Source organism: Oncorhynchus nerka, linkage group LG24 (genome assembly GCF_034236695.1).
Source record: "Oncorhynchus nerka isolate Pitt River linkage group LG24, Oner_Uvic_2.0, whole genome shotgun sequence".
Classification (NCBI taxonomy): Eukaryota; Metazoa; Chordata; class Actinopteri; order Salmoniformes; family Salmonidae; genus Oncorhynchus; species Oncorhynchus nerka.
Window position 1 is genome coordinate 54603276 of NC_088419.1, and position 16505 is coordinate 54619780.

General features: G+C 42.3%; 2 protein-coding genes across 4 annotated transcripts; both read left to right on the forward strand.

Moving 5' to 3' along the window:
• Positions 1–441: 441 nt before the first annotated feature.
• On the forward strand, positions 442–5683 carry LOC115108188 (small integral membrane protein 7-like). 2 transcript variants are annotated; one of them, XM_029632246.2, is made up of 5 exons: positions 442–559; positions 3985–4026; positions 4170–4225; positions 4882–4972; positions 5105–5683. In XM_029632246.2, exons 1-5 carry the CDS (start codon positions 534–536, stop codon positions 5115–5117), a joined length of 228 nt encoding a protein of 75 aa, XP_029488106.1. In that variant the 5' UTR covers positions 442–533; the 3' UTR covers positions 5118–5683. The 2 variants fall into 2 exon arrangements, with proteins under 2 accessions (XP_029488106.1, XP_064865043.1); XM_065008971.1 differs by lacking the exon at positions 5105–5683 and having other exon boundaries at positions 4882–4976.
• Positions 5684–6151: 468 nt separating this feature from the next.
• On the forward strand, positions 6152–16317 carry LOC115108185 (mediator of RNA polymerase II transcription subunit 26-like). Of its 2 annotated transcripts, none has more exons than XM_029632242.2 (3): positions 6152–6517; positions 13612–13686; positions 13784–16317. In XM_029632242.2, exons 1-3 carry the CDS (start codon positions 6446–6448, stop codon positions 15431–15433), a joined length of 1797 nt encoding a protein of 598 aa, XP_029488102.1. In that variant the 5' UTR covers positions 6152–6445; the 3' UTR covers positions 15434–16317. The 2 variants fall into 2 exon arrangements, with proteins under 2 accessions (XP_029488102.1, XP_029488101.1); XM_029632241.2 differs by having other exon boundaries at positions 6153–6517; positions 13609–13686.
• The last annotated feature ends 188 nt before the right edge of the window (positions 16318–16505 follow it).

Here is a 16505-nt window from a genome sequence, read left to right on the forward strand (position 1 = left end):
ACATATAGCTCTGCAGATTATGTGGTTCCGTGAATATGCTGCGGAATGAGTTTATTGTGAGAAAAAAACGGTGCGATAGCTAGTGTAGGCCTACACATTGGCGCACGGGCTTCCCTAGTGGCTAGAAAACGGAATTTTATAATTGATTAAACTAGGAGTCAAAATGATGTCAAAATAGTGCTGAATATAAAATAGGAGTATATGGGCCTATGTCCAAAGCTAATTGTTTCCATGTATTACCCCCTACGTGGGTTGATTATATTTCCATGTGGCTTCCCCTTTCAAAACGTTCTCTCTACTGAACATATTACATGGGTGTAATCATTAGTTCAACAAGTTGCAAAACGGAACAATTTACAACTAAAACTAGAGTTTCTATTGGACCAATTCAGCTAGGTCCCTCCCCATTTTCTTCCGTTTAAGAAACGTTTTGCAACCGAATCGGCGTATTGAATTCGCACTAGGATTACACTTCAACCATTCGACTATTTTTACGATTTTCGCGGAAGTATAGCGCCTGTGATGTGGACAAAATGATCGGGGATCTCTTGATATTCGGGTAATGCTGGACTTTTTATTATGAAACCAAAGAAAACAACTACGTAATAAAGAGATTAATTCTATTGTAACAACGAGGAATGTGATAATTGTGGCCTTTTGTTTCAACCAGCCAGTGTGTAGTTTGATTGTTGTTGTTAGCAAGCTAGCTAATTTAAATTACAATGTCGGGGAGTAGTGAACTACATGTAGTTCAACTATACTGAACACAAGTATAAAACGCAACATCTATAAAGTGTTGGTCCCATGTTTCATGACCTGAAATAAAATCCCAGAAACTGCCCATAAGCACAAAAATATTATTTCTCTCAAATGTTGTGCACAAATCTTTTGACATCTGTTGGTGAGCATTTATCTTTTGCCAAAATAATCCATCAACCTGACAGGTGAGGTATATCAAGAATATGATTAAACTGCATGATCATTACACATTACACACCTTGTGCTGAGGACAATAAAAGGCCACTCTAAAATGTGCAGTTTTGTTACACAACACAATGCCACTGATGTCTCAAATTTTGAGGGAGCTTGCTACCATAAACGTTGTTTTAGAGTATTTGGCAGTACTTCCAACCGGCCTCACAACTGCAGACCATGTGTATGACGTCGTGTGGGCGAGCGGTTTACCTGATGTCAAAGTTGTGAACAGATTGCCCCATGGTGGCGGTGAGTTTATGGTATGGGCAGGCATAAGCGAAAGACAACGAACACAATAGCATTTTATCTATGGCAATTTGAATGTACAGAGATACCGTGACGAGATCCTGAGGCCCATAGTCATGCCACTCATCTGCCGCCATCACCTCATGTTTCAGCATGATAATGCACTGCCCCATGTCACAAGAACCTGTACACAAGTCCTGGAAGCTGAAAATGTCCCAGTCCTTCCATGGCCTGCATACTCACCAGACACGTCACCCATTGAGCATGTTTGGGATGCTCTGGATCGACGTGTACGACAGCGTGTTCCAGTTCCTGCCAATATCCAGCAACTTCACACAGCCATTGAAGAGGAGTGGGACAACATTCCACAGGCCACAATCAACAGCCTGATCAACTCTATGCGAAGGAGATGTGTCACGCTGCATGTGGCAAATGGTGGTCACACTAGATACTGACTAGTTTTCTGATCCACGAGCCTACCTTTTTTTTAAAGGTATCGGTGACCAACAGATGCATAACTGTATTCCCAGTCATGTAAAATCCATAGATTAGGGCCTAATGAATTTATTTCAATTGACTGATTTCCGATATGAACTGTAACTCAGTAAAATGTTTGAAATTGTTGCATGTTACATTTGTATTTTTGTTCAGTATAGTATTTAATAAGGGCGGCAGCCTAGTAGTTAGAGCGTTGGGCCAGTAACCAATCGAATCCCCGAGCTGACAAGGTAAAAATCTGTCGTTCTGCCCCTGAGCAAGGCAGTTAACTCACTGTTCCTCGGGCGCCGAAGACGTGGATGTCGATTTAAGGCAGCCCCCCGTACCTCTCTGATTCAGAGGGGTTGGGTTAAATGTGGAAGACACATTTCAGTTGAATGCATTCAGTTGTACAACTGACTAATATGTTTTTGCAGTAGCTTGGTGGTAGTCAATTCAAATGTCGGTACTGTTTTCAGTAATTACTTTTTTTTGCCATGTAGTGGTGTAACTACTGGAACTTTACACTCTTTTATTTTGCAAAAATAAAATATGGGTGAGGTAGGCAAGAATTTCCTTTATTTTCCTGCATCAGACCTGCCTAATTCTCACTTGAAACACTTTTTGTGTTTAATAGGCAAAAATCACACATCCTGTTAAAATCTGACTACAGAGTGATCTGTCTTGCAATTTGCAGTCTGACAATTTAGATTTAGATATATTTTTTCACCAAGTAGTTTGTGAAAGTATTTTTTTTCCTAAGTAACTTTATTTAAGTAAACTATATTTTTCTTAAGGGTAGCTTTAGTGTAGCTTAACTTCTTCCAGTGTTAAGTAATTGGTAGCTTCGTAAGCTATATTTTCAGAGTAGCTTTCCCAACACTGCTAACTTAGCAGCAAAGCCTATGTGTGGCTGAGCAAGCCTAGCTAGCACCTTCTTTGCCAGCTCACTAACGTTAGCAAATTACAATAGCCCAGTTTAGACATAACTACCAGCTATCCTCGTTTACACATACAGTGGGGCAAAAACGTGTTTAGTCAGCCACCAATTGTGAAAGTTCTCCCACTTAAAAAGATGAGAGAGGCCTGTAATTTTCATCTATGACAGACAAAATGAGGGGGGAAAAATCCAGAAAATCCAATTGTAGGATTTTTTATGAATTTATTTGCAAATTATGGTGGAAAATAAGTATTTGGTCAATAACAAAAGTTTATCTCAATACTTTGTTATATACTCTTTGTTGGCAATGACAGAGGTCAAATGTTTTCTGTAAGTCTTCACAAGGTTTTCACACACTGTTGCTGGTATTTTGGCCCATTCCTCCATGCAGATCTCCTCTAGAACAGTGATGTTTTGGGGCTGTTGCTGGGCAACATGGACTTTCAACTCCCTCCAAAGATTTTCTATGGGGTTGAGATCTGGAGACTGGCTAGGCCACTCCAGGACCTTGAAATGCTTCTTACGAAGCCACTCCGTTGCCCGGGCAGTGTGTTTGGGATCATTGTCATGCTGAAAGATCCAGCCGCGTTTCATCTTCAATGCCCTTGCTGATGGTAGGCTTTGTTACTTTGGTCCCAGCTCTCTGCAGGTCATTCACTAGTTCTCCCCGTGTGGTTCTGGGATTTTTGCTCACCGTTCTTGTGATCATTTTGACCCCACGGGGTGAGATCTTTAGCCCCAGATCGAGGGAGATTATCAGTGGTCTTGTATGTCTTCCATTTCCTAATAATTGCTCCCACAGTTGATTTCTTCAAACCAAGCTGCTTACCTATTGCAGATTCAGTCTTCCCAGCCTGGTGCAGGTCTACAATTTTGTTTCTGGTGTCCTTTGACAGCTCTTTGGTCTTGGCCATAGTGGAGTTTGGAGTGTGACTGTTTGAGGTTGTGGACAGGTGTCTTTTATACTGATAACAAGTTCAAACAGGTTCCATTAATACAGGTAACGAGTGGAGGACAGAGGAGCCTCTTAAAGATGAAGTTACAGGTCTGTGAGAGCCAGAAATCTTGCTTGTTTGTAGGTGACCAAATACTTATTTTCCACCATAATATGCAAATAAATTCATTAAAAATCTCATTTTGTCTGTCATAGTTGAAGTGTACCTATGATGAAAATTACAGTCCTCTCTCATCTTTTTAAGTGGGAGAACTTGCACAATTGGTGGCTGACTAAATACTTTTTTGCCCCACTGTACCTAACTTGCTTAATGCCAAAGTTGGAGTTATGTGCTGTCATGTGCTGTATTAAAAGTGATAATTTCCAACTATTTCTATGTCATCCTTTTTAGGACCTTACTCATGAACACGGGTGCTGTGTTAAACTTCAAACTGTGAGTATGATACAATTTTTGTCTTGCGCTGAAGACATTGTGCTTGTTGTGCCTGGTAACACTAAACAGACAATAATGCTGGACTTCATATTATTTTTACTAGCTCATCAACACAAGACAATCAACACTGTTCTCTATTACAGTAAGAAAAAGGAGTCACAAGGACAATTTGGAGATGAACCTCGTGGACCAACTACAGGTGTGTGATGCATTGTGGTGCATTAAAAAACCTAACCTCAGGAAACTTCACAGAGTGAATATTCATGAAAATGAAAGTAAGGACACTCAAGAGGTATGCATTGAGATAGATCATCTATTTTTAAAGAACATAGGCTGCAGGCTATTGCTGATGTTTCTGCATCATTTTTACCCCGTCCTCTGAGCCTTTGAGTCAGGCTGAAGCACTTATTGGTACGCTGTATTGCATGGTGGTGAGAGGGTCCCTGGTTCGCGCCCGGGTATGGGCGAGGGGACGGTCTAAAGTTATACTGTTACATTGGTGCCTTGACCCGGATCACCCGGATGATCCGGACCCGGATCAGCGGTGGTGCCGGCTAAATAGCGTTTCAATCAGTGACATAACTTGCTCTGAGACCTTGAAGTAGTGGTTCCCCTTGCTCTGCAAGGGCCGCAGCTTTTGTGGAGCGATGGGTAACGATGCTTTGTGGGTGACTGTTGTTGATGTGTGCAGACCGTCCCCTCGCCCATATCCGGGCGCGAACCAGGGACCCTCTGCACACATCAACAACAGCGTGCACCACCGCTAACTAGCTAGCCGTTTCACATCCGTTACACATGAACACACAATGAAGGTCTCTATAAATCTGAAATGACACCATGGTGTATTTGTTTTAGGTGACAACATCAGAGAGTTCCTCCAGAGTCTACGCTACTTCCGGATTTTCATTGCCTTATGGAACATATTCATGATGTTTTGCATGATTCTGTAAGTAGCTGCCATCTTGTAGAGTCTAATCTACTACTATTGTCATACGGATATGCTTCTGTGCCTCACAAGGTATACCATATTGACTATAATGTATTTTGTATTAATTGCCCATGTCTATTACATTTACAGATGGTTTGGATAGTGATCAACTTCGTTTTTGGATTGGGGGCCCCTGCACAAAAAATAACTTTTTTGAGTTGAGATTCATGTCGGATCCTGTGACCTGCGACCATTATGTGCAATATCGCAATATTTTTGCGCTAGTTAGTTGTACCTGCATCAAAACTACAGTATTTTATCTTCATAGCTTTTAGAAATAGGGAGCCAATTGGTTTTTCAGCCCATTTATTTCCATGACTGACCTAAACTGCTTCTCATGGTTCTCTCGTCACACTGCAGCGGATATATGGTTAGCAATATGTTTGGAACATCGAATCGCAATACATATTGTATCGGCATCTAAGTATCGTGATAATATCGTATCATGAGGTCCCTGGCAATTCCCAGCCCTATTGCTGACCTGTTATCTATAGTCCTCATTTTCTTCTAAAACTTGTGAACAGAATGAGAACCATTTGACATGTTTGATGTTTGTCTTACTAAGGCCTTCTGATGTTAAGAGCATTCAGACTTCATTGTATCATTGCTTTGTTGCATACTTTTGTCTATGATCTAGTTTTGTATAATAAAACTTTACTCTAAAATGCACTTGGTGTTTTCATCCATACCCTTTTCATCTTTTCCTTTCCTAATTTAGGATTTGAGTAGTGTGTCATCTGATTTAGTGCTTCTCAACCGTATTTGGTTCCTGCACTCAATCACATTGTGCATTGTTTGACACACACTCACTCATCTGTATAAACATGTTAAACAAAATCATTAAACAGTTGTGTATCAAGTTTTGATTCATTAATTAAATTAATAAGCATATATAGGCTACACAGTACAGCTTTCACATGTATTAGAATGTACGTGTTGGGCTTCATTGTTCGTGCTAAATGTATTGAATTAAGACAAATCTAACGTTTCAGATAGAGTGTTTGGTTACACATCCATATTGTAATAGGATAACCCAGTAATTTAACTACAGGTTCACACAAAGAATATCAGATACATTCACAGTCGACAACGTACTACGTTTTTGTGTTACATTTCCCACGATGCACCTGGAGAGCGTTTTTCAATAGCTGTTGTTTTGAGCTGCAGAGAAGCTGATGTTGAGAAAGGCCACAACGTTGGCTGTTGCCAAAGAGGCAGTCGGACACGAGTATTCGGGAAGAACCTCTATCTGGAGATACGTATTCATTGCGAAATACATGAATACACCTTCAAGGTTAAATAAAGCTCCATAAAATATGGGTATTTATTTACTAGCACATCTCCCGAAAGGCCTGTGAGTGTCTGCAAGTCACCCACTCGTGTCTAAGGAGGATTCCTCCCCCGTCAACTGATCCGCACCACTGCCATGCAATGACAGCGGCCACGGCAACTCCGCAGCAGATGAGAGACCGGCTGATGCAGGCCATCGATGGCCAAAACAATGTGAGTTAGTAATGTTTCCACGTACTTGAAGGGTCTCTCTCTGTCCACACTATTGCAATGATCCCCTACTGTGAAATCTTATGACAAACATCGACAGCGAACATTAGCTAGCTAACTAACTTGTCTTAGCTAACGTCGTTATCTAAACCAGTGCAGTGGTAACTAACGACGCGGCAGGTAGTTATCTAGCTGGAAGCCTGCTAGTAAACTAACTACATCTATGAGCTTGTTCGTTAAAGTCAATACTAGGAACTTAGCTAGTTAACAGTAGTTCATTAACTCTAGTAGTTAGCTAGCTAACGTACATACACACTGGAGTCTCGCCTGAGCCCAAGCATTTCAACATCTTTGGTCAACCTATCTTAGTTCTAGTGATAAGTTAGTTCTAGTGATCATAAGTTAGTTGGCTAGCTACCTGCCTGTCATTTAGCTAACTACTGTACCTAATTTAGATAGCCAAAGTTGACATTTTAAACTTCACCTTAGCAAATTAGCTAGTTCTACTTTTTTTTAATATATATTTTTAATTAGCTAGTTATACTGTTGCGTAGCGACTGTTGTAGCTAACTAAACCAGAGTTCAACATTGCCGTTACTTTAGCTAGGCCCAAGCATTGTAGCTAGCTAGCAGGTTAACTGAAAGGATGATCTTACTACTCTAAACCCACCACCAAGGTCAGCAGTGTTTTGGAAATGAGTAGCCAGCAGATCCGAGCCGCTTGCCTGTATCTGCACTACTTGGGTCGGACAGGCATCCTGTGTAAATTAACGCTGCCGCGAGATACGGCTCAGAAGACATACCTTAATCCAGGGATGAGAAATGCGTTGTACTCTGAATTGTGCCATTATCCCAATTGTACCACTGAGAAGATTGAACGCCTGCTAGTTTTGGTTTTGAAGTTATCAGAAAACTTTTCCTTTTCATCCATCGTGTTAGGTAGCAGAAGCCACACAGCCATTTTGGATTGGCAGTGTTAGCCAATCAGCTCTTTTGTTATTCAATGTGACGTGCCATTCCTTAATGGCTACTGGTTGCTATAACATGAAGCCATCTGTCACAAAGGCTCACAGACTATCATGATATGTGATTAACAAACATTGAATTAAATGGCCGATGCAAACAAAAGTGTTGTTAAACTCTTGAAGTGACAACACAGTACAAGGAAGCTTGCTTTTTTCCAAGTCTGTTTGTCAAGGTGTTTGTAGGTCTTTGCAGCATACATAGCCCTTGATCACGACTCTGTTCCATTACATTACACGTCATTGGATGAATGTGTCTTCTGTACAGGGAGTTTTGTCAAGAGCCCCAACACTCGGTCTGAACATCAACATGCATCACTTGCGGTATGGTATTAGAAACATAAGGACATTATCTTTCATATCAGCAAAAAAGGTTAAATTGATACATAGCTTTTTTTTTAATATATATAAATCAAATTTTATTTGTCACATGTGCCGAACACAACAGGTGTAGTGAACCTTAGTGAAATGTTTACTTTTACAAGCCCTTAACCAACAATGCAGCTTTCAGAAAATACTTTTTTTTTTAAATCTTTTTTTTTTAAAGTAAGAGATAAGAATAACAAATAAAGAGCAGCAGTAAATAACAATAGCAGGGTTATATACAGGGGGTACTGGTACAGAGTCAATGTGCGGGGCACCGGTATTGAGCTAATTAAAGTGGCTATGCATAGATAATAACAGAGAAGCGGCAACGTAAGGGGGGGAGGGGGGGGGGGGGGTAGCCATTTGATTAGCTGTTCAGGAGTCTCATGGGTTGGGGGTAGAAGCTGTTTAGAAGCCTCTTGGACTTAGACATGGCGCTCCGGTAACGTTTGCCGTGCGGTAGCAGAGAGAACAGTCTATGACTAGGGTGGCTGAAGTCTTTGACAAATTTTAGGGCCTTTCTCTGACACCGCCTGGTATAGAGGTCCTGGATGGCAGGAAGTTTGGCCTGGGTGATTTACTGGGCCGTAAGCACTACCCTCTGTTAGAGGTCGACCGATTAATCGGAATGGCTGATTAATTAGGGCTGATTTCAAGTTTTCATAACAATTGGAAATCTGTATTTTTGGACCCCCGATTTGGCAGATTTTTAAAAATATATATTTTTATTTTTAATTACACCTTTATTTAATCTTTATTTAACTCGACAAGTCAGTTAAGAACACATTCTTATTTTCAATGACGGCCTAGGAACAGTGGGTTAACTGCCTGTTCAGTGGTAGAACGACACATTTTCACCTTGTCAGCTCGGGGGATCCAATCTTGCAACCTTACAGTTAACTAGTCCAACGCTATAACCACCTGCCTCTCGTTGCACTCCACAAGGAGAATGACTGTTACGCGAATGCAGTAAACCAAGGTAAGTTGCTAGCTAGCATTAAACTTATCTTATACAAAACAATCAATCAATCAATCAATCAAAATCACAAGTTCACTACACATGGTTGTTGATATTACTAGTTTATCTAGCGTGTCCTGCGTTTCATATGGGGCGGCAGGGTAGCCTAGTGGTTAGAGTGTTGGACTAGTAACCGAAAGGTTGCAAGTTCAAATCCCCAAGGTACAAATCTGTCGTTCTGCCCCTGAACAGGCAGTTAACCCACTGTTTCTAGGCCATCATTGAAAATAAGAATTTGTTCTTAACTGACTTGCCTAGTTAAATAAAGGTAAAAATATATATATATATATCTGACTGAGCATACAAATATCTGACTGAGCCATGGTAGGCAGCAACAGGCTCGTAAGCATTCATTCAAATAGCATTTTAGTGTGTTTTGCCAGCAGCTTTTCGTTGTGCAGATGGCTCGTTGTCAGGCTCAAAAAGACCCCAATTTGCCTGGGTGGCCACCAATTTTTCAACCCTTGTATTGGTCAGCCTGTTGCATGCTTTGGTGTGTGTGTTCCCAAACAAGGACCAGTTGCGCTCTGAGGTGGCTGTTGTTGGTGGGATTTGGGGGATGGAGGCAACAGAGGAGGAAAGAGGAAACGGCCTCAGAGCCACAAAGTCCCTTCCACCAGGTGGCTGATGCAATTTGGCAGTCGTGCCAACATACCTCATCTCCGTCCCAAAGCCCTTGCTGGAAAGTGTACTTAGCCAGACTGCCAAGAACCTTTCCCTCATCCAGGCCAAGGTGGCGAGACACAGTAATGATGACCTCTGCACCAGACAGGATGTTTTTTGCCAGCATACTTGGGGTCCAACATGTATGCTGCGGTGTGTATGGCTTCAGGCAGAAGTCTTCACGCTTATTGATGTATTTCAGAACTGCAGTTTCCTCTGCTTGGAGCAACAGTGAAGTTGGCAGGGCAGTACGGATTTCTTCTCTTACATCTACAAGCAGAGTCTGAACATCAGACAGGTTGGCATTGTCTCCCCAATCCGTGCAATGGCTACTGATATAGGTTTTAGGCTGCTTACCACTCTCTCCCAAAATACATCATCCAGGAGGATCCTCTTGATGGGCATGTCCATATCGGCAGACTGTGATATGGCCATTTCTTGGAGAGACTCGTTCCCCTCCAGGAGATTATCAAACATGATGACGACACCACCCCCAACGGGTGTTGCTGGGCAGCTTCAATGTGGTGCTCTTATTCTGCTCACTTTGCTTGGTGAGGTAGATTGCTGCTTTAACTTGATGACCCTTCACATACCTAACCATTTCCTTGGCTCCCTTGTAGAGTATATCCATTGTTTTCAGTGCCATGATGTCCTTGAGGAGCAGATTCAATGCACGACCAGCACAGCCAATGGGTGTGATGTGAGGTTAGGACTCCTCCCCTTTAGACCAAGCAGCTTTCATGTTCACAGCATTCTGTCACCAGTGCAAATACCTTCTGTCGTCATTGATGACTGCCTTTAGCTCATCTGCAATGTAGAGACCGGTGTGTCTGTCCCTTGCCTGTGCTCTTGTAGAATACTGATTGAGGGGTGGAGATGATGTAGTTAATTATTCCCTGCCCACGAACATTCGACCACCCATCAGCGATGATTGCAATAGTCTGCTTTCTCTATGATTTGCTTGACCTTCACTTGAACTCTATTGAACTCTGCATCCAGCAAATTAGTAGATAAAGCATGTCTGGTTGGAGGGGTGTATGCTGGGTGAAGAATATTCAGAAATCTCTTCCAATACACATTGCCTGTGAGCATCAGAGGTGAACCAGTTGCATACCCAGCTAAAGCAGGACATTCGTCAGCATTTCTCTGACTGTTCCTCCATTGAATCAAAAAAACTTCTGATTCCAGGAGGACCATGAGCTGTTGCTATCGATAAGGTGTCTGATTCGTCATTTTCACCTCGAATAGAAGTAGAGGGACTTTTGTCAGAGGTTGCTTGTTGTGAGGGCTGAGGGAACTATATGCACTTGGCCAGATGATTCTGCATCTTTGTTGCATTCTTCACACATGATTTGGCACAGTATTTGCAGATGTACACAGCTTTTCCTTCTACATTAGCTGCAGTGAAATGTCTCCACACATCAGATAGTGCCCGTAGCATTTTCCTGTGTTGATTTAGAAAAAAATAGTTTAAAAACCAAAACAAATACAATTCCATGTACAGATAAATAGTTAAGCAGTTAGATTAAACATCTCCATTGTAAGAAATGTTTTCAAATGAAACGTGCATGGAAACAGGTGAATTAACACTCAGTTAGCAGACTCAAGCAAGCTAAAACCCACAAGGTAGCAAAAACTAACTAGCAGAAATTGTTAACAAGTTAGGAATTATTTAAACACATTTAGCTGTAGGCTCCTATTTACTAGTTAACAAAAAATCATGTATGTCATAATATATTCACCCCACCTATTATTGTAATCTAAACTTACCAGAAAACATGTAGTCCTAGGCTCAGACAGTGTAGTATTGTAGTCTCAATAGCATCTTTTATTAGTGTGCATGATCTTGAATCAGCTCTACCTGTGGTGGAAGAATACACTGTGCATGCAGAGGGTTGCAATTCCATTGAATTGGGGATAGTTTAACCAAAATATGCCACAAGACCTAAAATTGACTTACCGTAATTGCTGGACTATTAAGCGCACCTGAATATAAACCGCACCCACTGAATTATTAAAAAATATGTATTTTGTACATAAATACGCCGCACATGTCTATAAGCCGCATTGTGCCTACCGGTACATTGAAACAAATGAACTTTACACAGCCTTTAAACGAAACACGGCTTGTAACAAAAATAAATAGGCTTTAACGAAACACGGCTTGTAACAAAAATTAAAACAGTAGCCTACCAATCCTCCTCCTGTGCACTGAAACCACTGAAGTCATCTCCTTCGGTGTCGGAGTTGAATAGCCTCAGAATTGCTTCATCCGATGTTGGATCGTTTTCATTGTCGCTCTCGTCACTTTCATCCGGAGGCAAATACCCCGCTGAGCTCATGCTGCCCCTTCAACACGCAGCAGTCCAGCCTTTCGAAACCCGTTGATGATAGTGGATTTTTTGACAATGCTCCACGCTGTCAGGACCCACTGGCAGACTTGACCATAAGTTGCTCTTCGCATGCGGACCGTTTTAGTGAAGGATTTCTCCCCACTTGTCATCCAAGCTTCCCACTGAACACGGAGCGCCACCTTAAATGCATGATTTACACTGATGTCGAGTGGCTGCAAATACTTTGGGCCATCTGCTTTTCTTCCCTCTGAAAGGTTTGTTGTCTTTTTGCACTGAGTCAGTTCCTCACGACTCAATAATCGACTCATTAAGGCCAAGCTCCCATGCAGCAGCTCTATTTCTTTTTCCAACAGCCAGATCGTTTGCCTTCAACTTGAAAGCTGCATCATATGCATTTCTCCGTGTCTTTGTCATGAGGGTGACAAAATTACTACCGACCGTAATCAGAATGATGGGAAGTTTGAGCGCGCTCGATTTACGTCACATTATGTGACGGTGCTCAGTTTTTTGGCGGCGGCATGAATCTTGCGAAAGTGGGAAAAATCCATAAATTAGCCACGTCATTGTATAAACCGCGAGGTTCAAAGTGTGGGAATAAAGTAGCGGCTTATAGTCCAGCAATTACGGTATGTGTATCCCACAAAAAAAGGTTCACTGTTATAAGCTGAATTTAAGCAAAATTCCCAGCCTTAATTTCCCATGGAAAAGTTCTGGAAATTTACCGGAAAGTTTCCGACCCTTTGCAACCCTCGTGATGAGTTTTGAGGGCACTATGGTGTTGAACGCTGAGCTGTAGTCAACGAATAGCATTGTCGCATAAGTATTCCTTTTTGTCAAGGTGGGAAAGGGCAGTGTGGAGCGCAATAGAGATTGCATTGTCTGTAGATCTGTTGGTGTGGTATGCAAATTAGAGTGGGTCTAGGGTTTCTGGGATAATGGTGGTGATGTAAGCCATGACCAGCCTTTCAAAGCATTTCATGGCTACAGACGTGAGTGCTACGGATCGGTAGTCATTTAGGCAGGTTACCTTAGTCCCTGTGCCCAAGAACACTATGGTGGTCTGCTTGAAACATGTTGGTATTACAGACTCAGACAGGGAGAGGTTGAAAATATCAGTGAAGACACTTACCAGTTGGTTAGCGCATTGCTCGGAGTACACGTCCTGGTAATCCGTCTGGCCCAGGGTATGTCATTAAAGCTAAACAAATTGTCAAGGAAAGGGGAACTACCAAGAAGCTATCCAGAGGCTCATTATATAAATAAATTGGCTAAAGGTGTGCGTCCCGCTGCCTGCAGACATGACTTGTTGGCGAACACCTTATTTATTTTAATTCCGGTGGTACCCATTGGTCAGTAAGTGGTAAGAACCACTATACATCCATTGAACCGTTAGGCCTATTCATTTAAGCCACTGACTATGACCGTCAGTGTGGGTTTTTTAATCCAATTTGAATTTCTTGTTCAGAGTAAAAATAATTCATGCTCATAGAGCCTTTATTTTCTCCGCAACACAGAAGTGGCATAATTGAAGTTCATATTCTACAACTTGGACTCTATCGGATTTGATTGAATTGTTGTATACACTCATCTGTCATTATACATTGAGTTTCTCTTACCATTTCCTGTCTCTTACTTTCATAGTTTTAACATGATTTGTTGTTTACTTTCCAGCAGATCTGCAACATGGTAGCTGTAATGGATGTAATTTCCTATTTGGAGAAATATCCCATCACCAAAGAAGCACTTGAGGTAGGTAATGCTGGGGACAAATGTGCATGTCAGCTCTTGGAAATATGTTGCCAAGAGGGTGTTGTACTAAAAATAAACCTTCCTGTTCTTCTTCAAGGAAACCCGCCTTGGCAAGCTGATCAACGACGTAAGGAAAAAGACAAAGGATGAGGATCTTGTCAAGCGTGCAAAGAAGCTTTTGCGCACCTGGCAGAAGCTGATTGAGCCTGGGCAGAGTGAGGCACAGTCCAAGGGGCATAGAGGGCAGCCAGGCGCTGCCAACGGTGCTAACAACCCCTGCCGGACGGCTGTCTTCCCTCCAGCTACCATCCCGCCTTCGGATAAAATGGTTTCGGAGCTCAAGAGTAGAAATGACTTCAACAACTGTTATTCTCCCAAAGCAGAAAAGTCAGGCAACCGAAAACGCAAAGGGGAGCAGAGGGATGGACAGCACCTACCAGCGAAAATCTCTAAAAGAACTGCCTATGAAAGAACACAAAACTCACGGCTGCCAATAAATGGAATTGGGGCCAGTCCCAAGGCTTTTATGGACACACTTGATGCTCATTCACATCCAAAATCAGACAAGGATGGTGCTGATCATCTTGACAACGACAGACTCAACAAAATTCCCATCAACGCTGTTAAACCTCACCCTAGCTCACCGGGACTTGCCAAACCTCCTAGCACTTCCGCATTGCTCAAAACGGCCGTGTTGCAACAGCAAGCCAAAATGGACCTGGTTGCTTCAGGAAGGGGGCAACATCAGCCCAAAAGCCCCCACAGAAACTCGTATAGTCCCAGAAGTACGAAACAGGATGTGGTTGTTAAATTGTCTGCACCAAAAGCAACAACTCTACTGAGCCCTGCTCAGAGTCCCAGGGTTGTGGACAGCTCTGGACTGGAGCCCTCTTCTTTGACTTCTCCACAGCCTTTAACCTCGTGTATCCAGGGTTCCCTCACTGTTGGGCCTCCGCCTGCAGAGTCCGCCCTTCATCAGGATGGACCGGCAGACGTGGACCAACGCCTTCAGCACAGTACCATGAGACCTGACTCTCTGCACAACTCAAAAGCCACGTCACGCAGCAAGGTGAAGGTGGAGGGCAATGGTGCTGCCACTAGCACAGTGAGAAAGAGGAACAAATACAGGTCCAGAGACTACACAGTGAACTTGGGTGGGCAGCCCACGGAAGAGAGCACAAAACCATGTAGATTAAAAGACCGTAGACTTACGTTTGACCCTGTAACAGGGCAGATAAAATCCTGGACCCACAAAGAGTCTTACCCAGAATGGGAGGCTACAGTGGTGCCGGTCACACCAGAACCTCGGACAGAACTGCTCAAGCGGAATCAATATGCACAGAATACCCCTGTTACTCCCAGTCCATTCCAACAGACCAACTGGAAAGAGCTGTCAAGGAATGAAATCATCCAGTCTTACCTTAACCGTCAAAGCAATGTGCTCACGTCATCTGGGGCTCAAACCTCGGGAGCACACTTTTTCATGAATGAGTACATGGAACATCATATCAAAGAGGCCAGAAAAACACACGTGCTGGTACCAAATATCCCTGACATGGACTTACCTGGGGTGAGCCGAGAGGTCATAAACGAGGACCTCGACAGAATACACAAAGAGCACTGGCCTGGGGTGAACGGGTGCCATGACACCAAGGACAACTGGTATGATTGGACAGAGTGCATATCCTTAGAACCACATGGGGATGAGAGCAAACTGAACATTCTGCCATATGTCTGCCTAGACTGAGAGTTTAATGAGCTGTTGTTTCTGAATTAAGAGGGATAAATGGCGCCTTCCTTTGCTCCCTTCTTGAGGGTTGTGTAAGTTTGGAGTGCAAAAAGGCACTTGTCGGTGGTAGAATCTGCTCACTCCTTTGCAGAGTTGGTGTAAAAGAGGCCTTGCTAATTGTGCTGTCTATAAAAAGCAATAGCTGATCAGTGTTCGATGGGAGACAGCTCAGCTGTAGCATCACTGAAGTTCTTTGAGTGGAAGGGTTCCATGCTTTGTGTGCAAAATGCAAAGAGTTTAAGGTGCCCTGTAACTTTATTAAGGAACCTGTTTGGCAGGTACAAGCTGGCAAAGAGAATTAAATGTGTGGTTATCATGTATGCATTTATTTATCTGGACTTATTCTCATTATTTTGTTAGTTACATACATGTGCAAAACAACTTTCATTGAAGTCACTTATTCAATCAGTTCTGCTTGTCAGATATGGTAAACCTGTGCTTTGCACATTTTCTCACAAAAATGTATGGTTAACGCGGTAGCAACATTCCATACCATAATACAACTAGAACGGTTCTTGCCCGAACTCCAATTTATATTAATATATCGGAAAACAATTTGCAATTGCAAACCAGATGCTAAAACATTGCAACTTTGTACTGTGAGGAAAAACAGAAAAATAAATTGTTTATATGCTGGAAATATACTTGTTACCATTCTTTTAGATATTGTTTGCATTGTGGAAACCAATTTGTTTCCTAAAATGGAGCCTTAGTGAATGTATAGAAATGTGCCATTTGTGTTCAGTTGAATGCAGAAGAGAACATATTTGATACTTAGTCCTTTTTTAAATGGACACATTGATACAGTATGTGTTAATAAATACAATGCATAAATTGTTGAATGTCTTTCTCCCTTTCAGTGGAACAGTGTACCACAGGAGACTTATCTGTCCTGAGATGTTTGCCTTAGTTGAGAGCCTCCACAGTGGCTTGACTTTTAACCTCAACATCCACATTTTAAGTAGTCAAAGGAACACTCTTTTGAGCCAGTCTTTCTAAAAGTAGTTTACAACATATCTGTGATTAAATA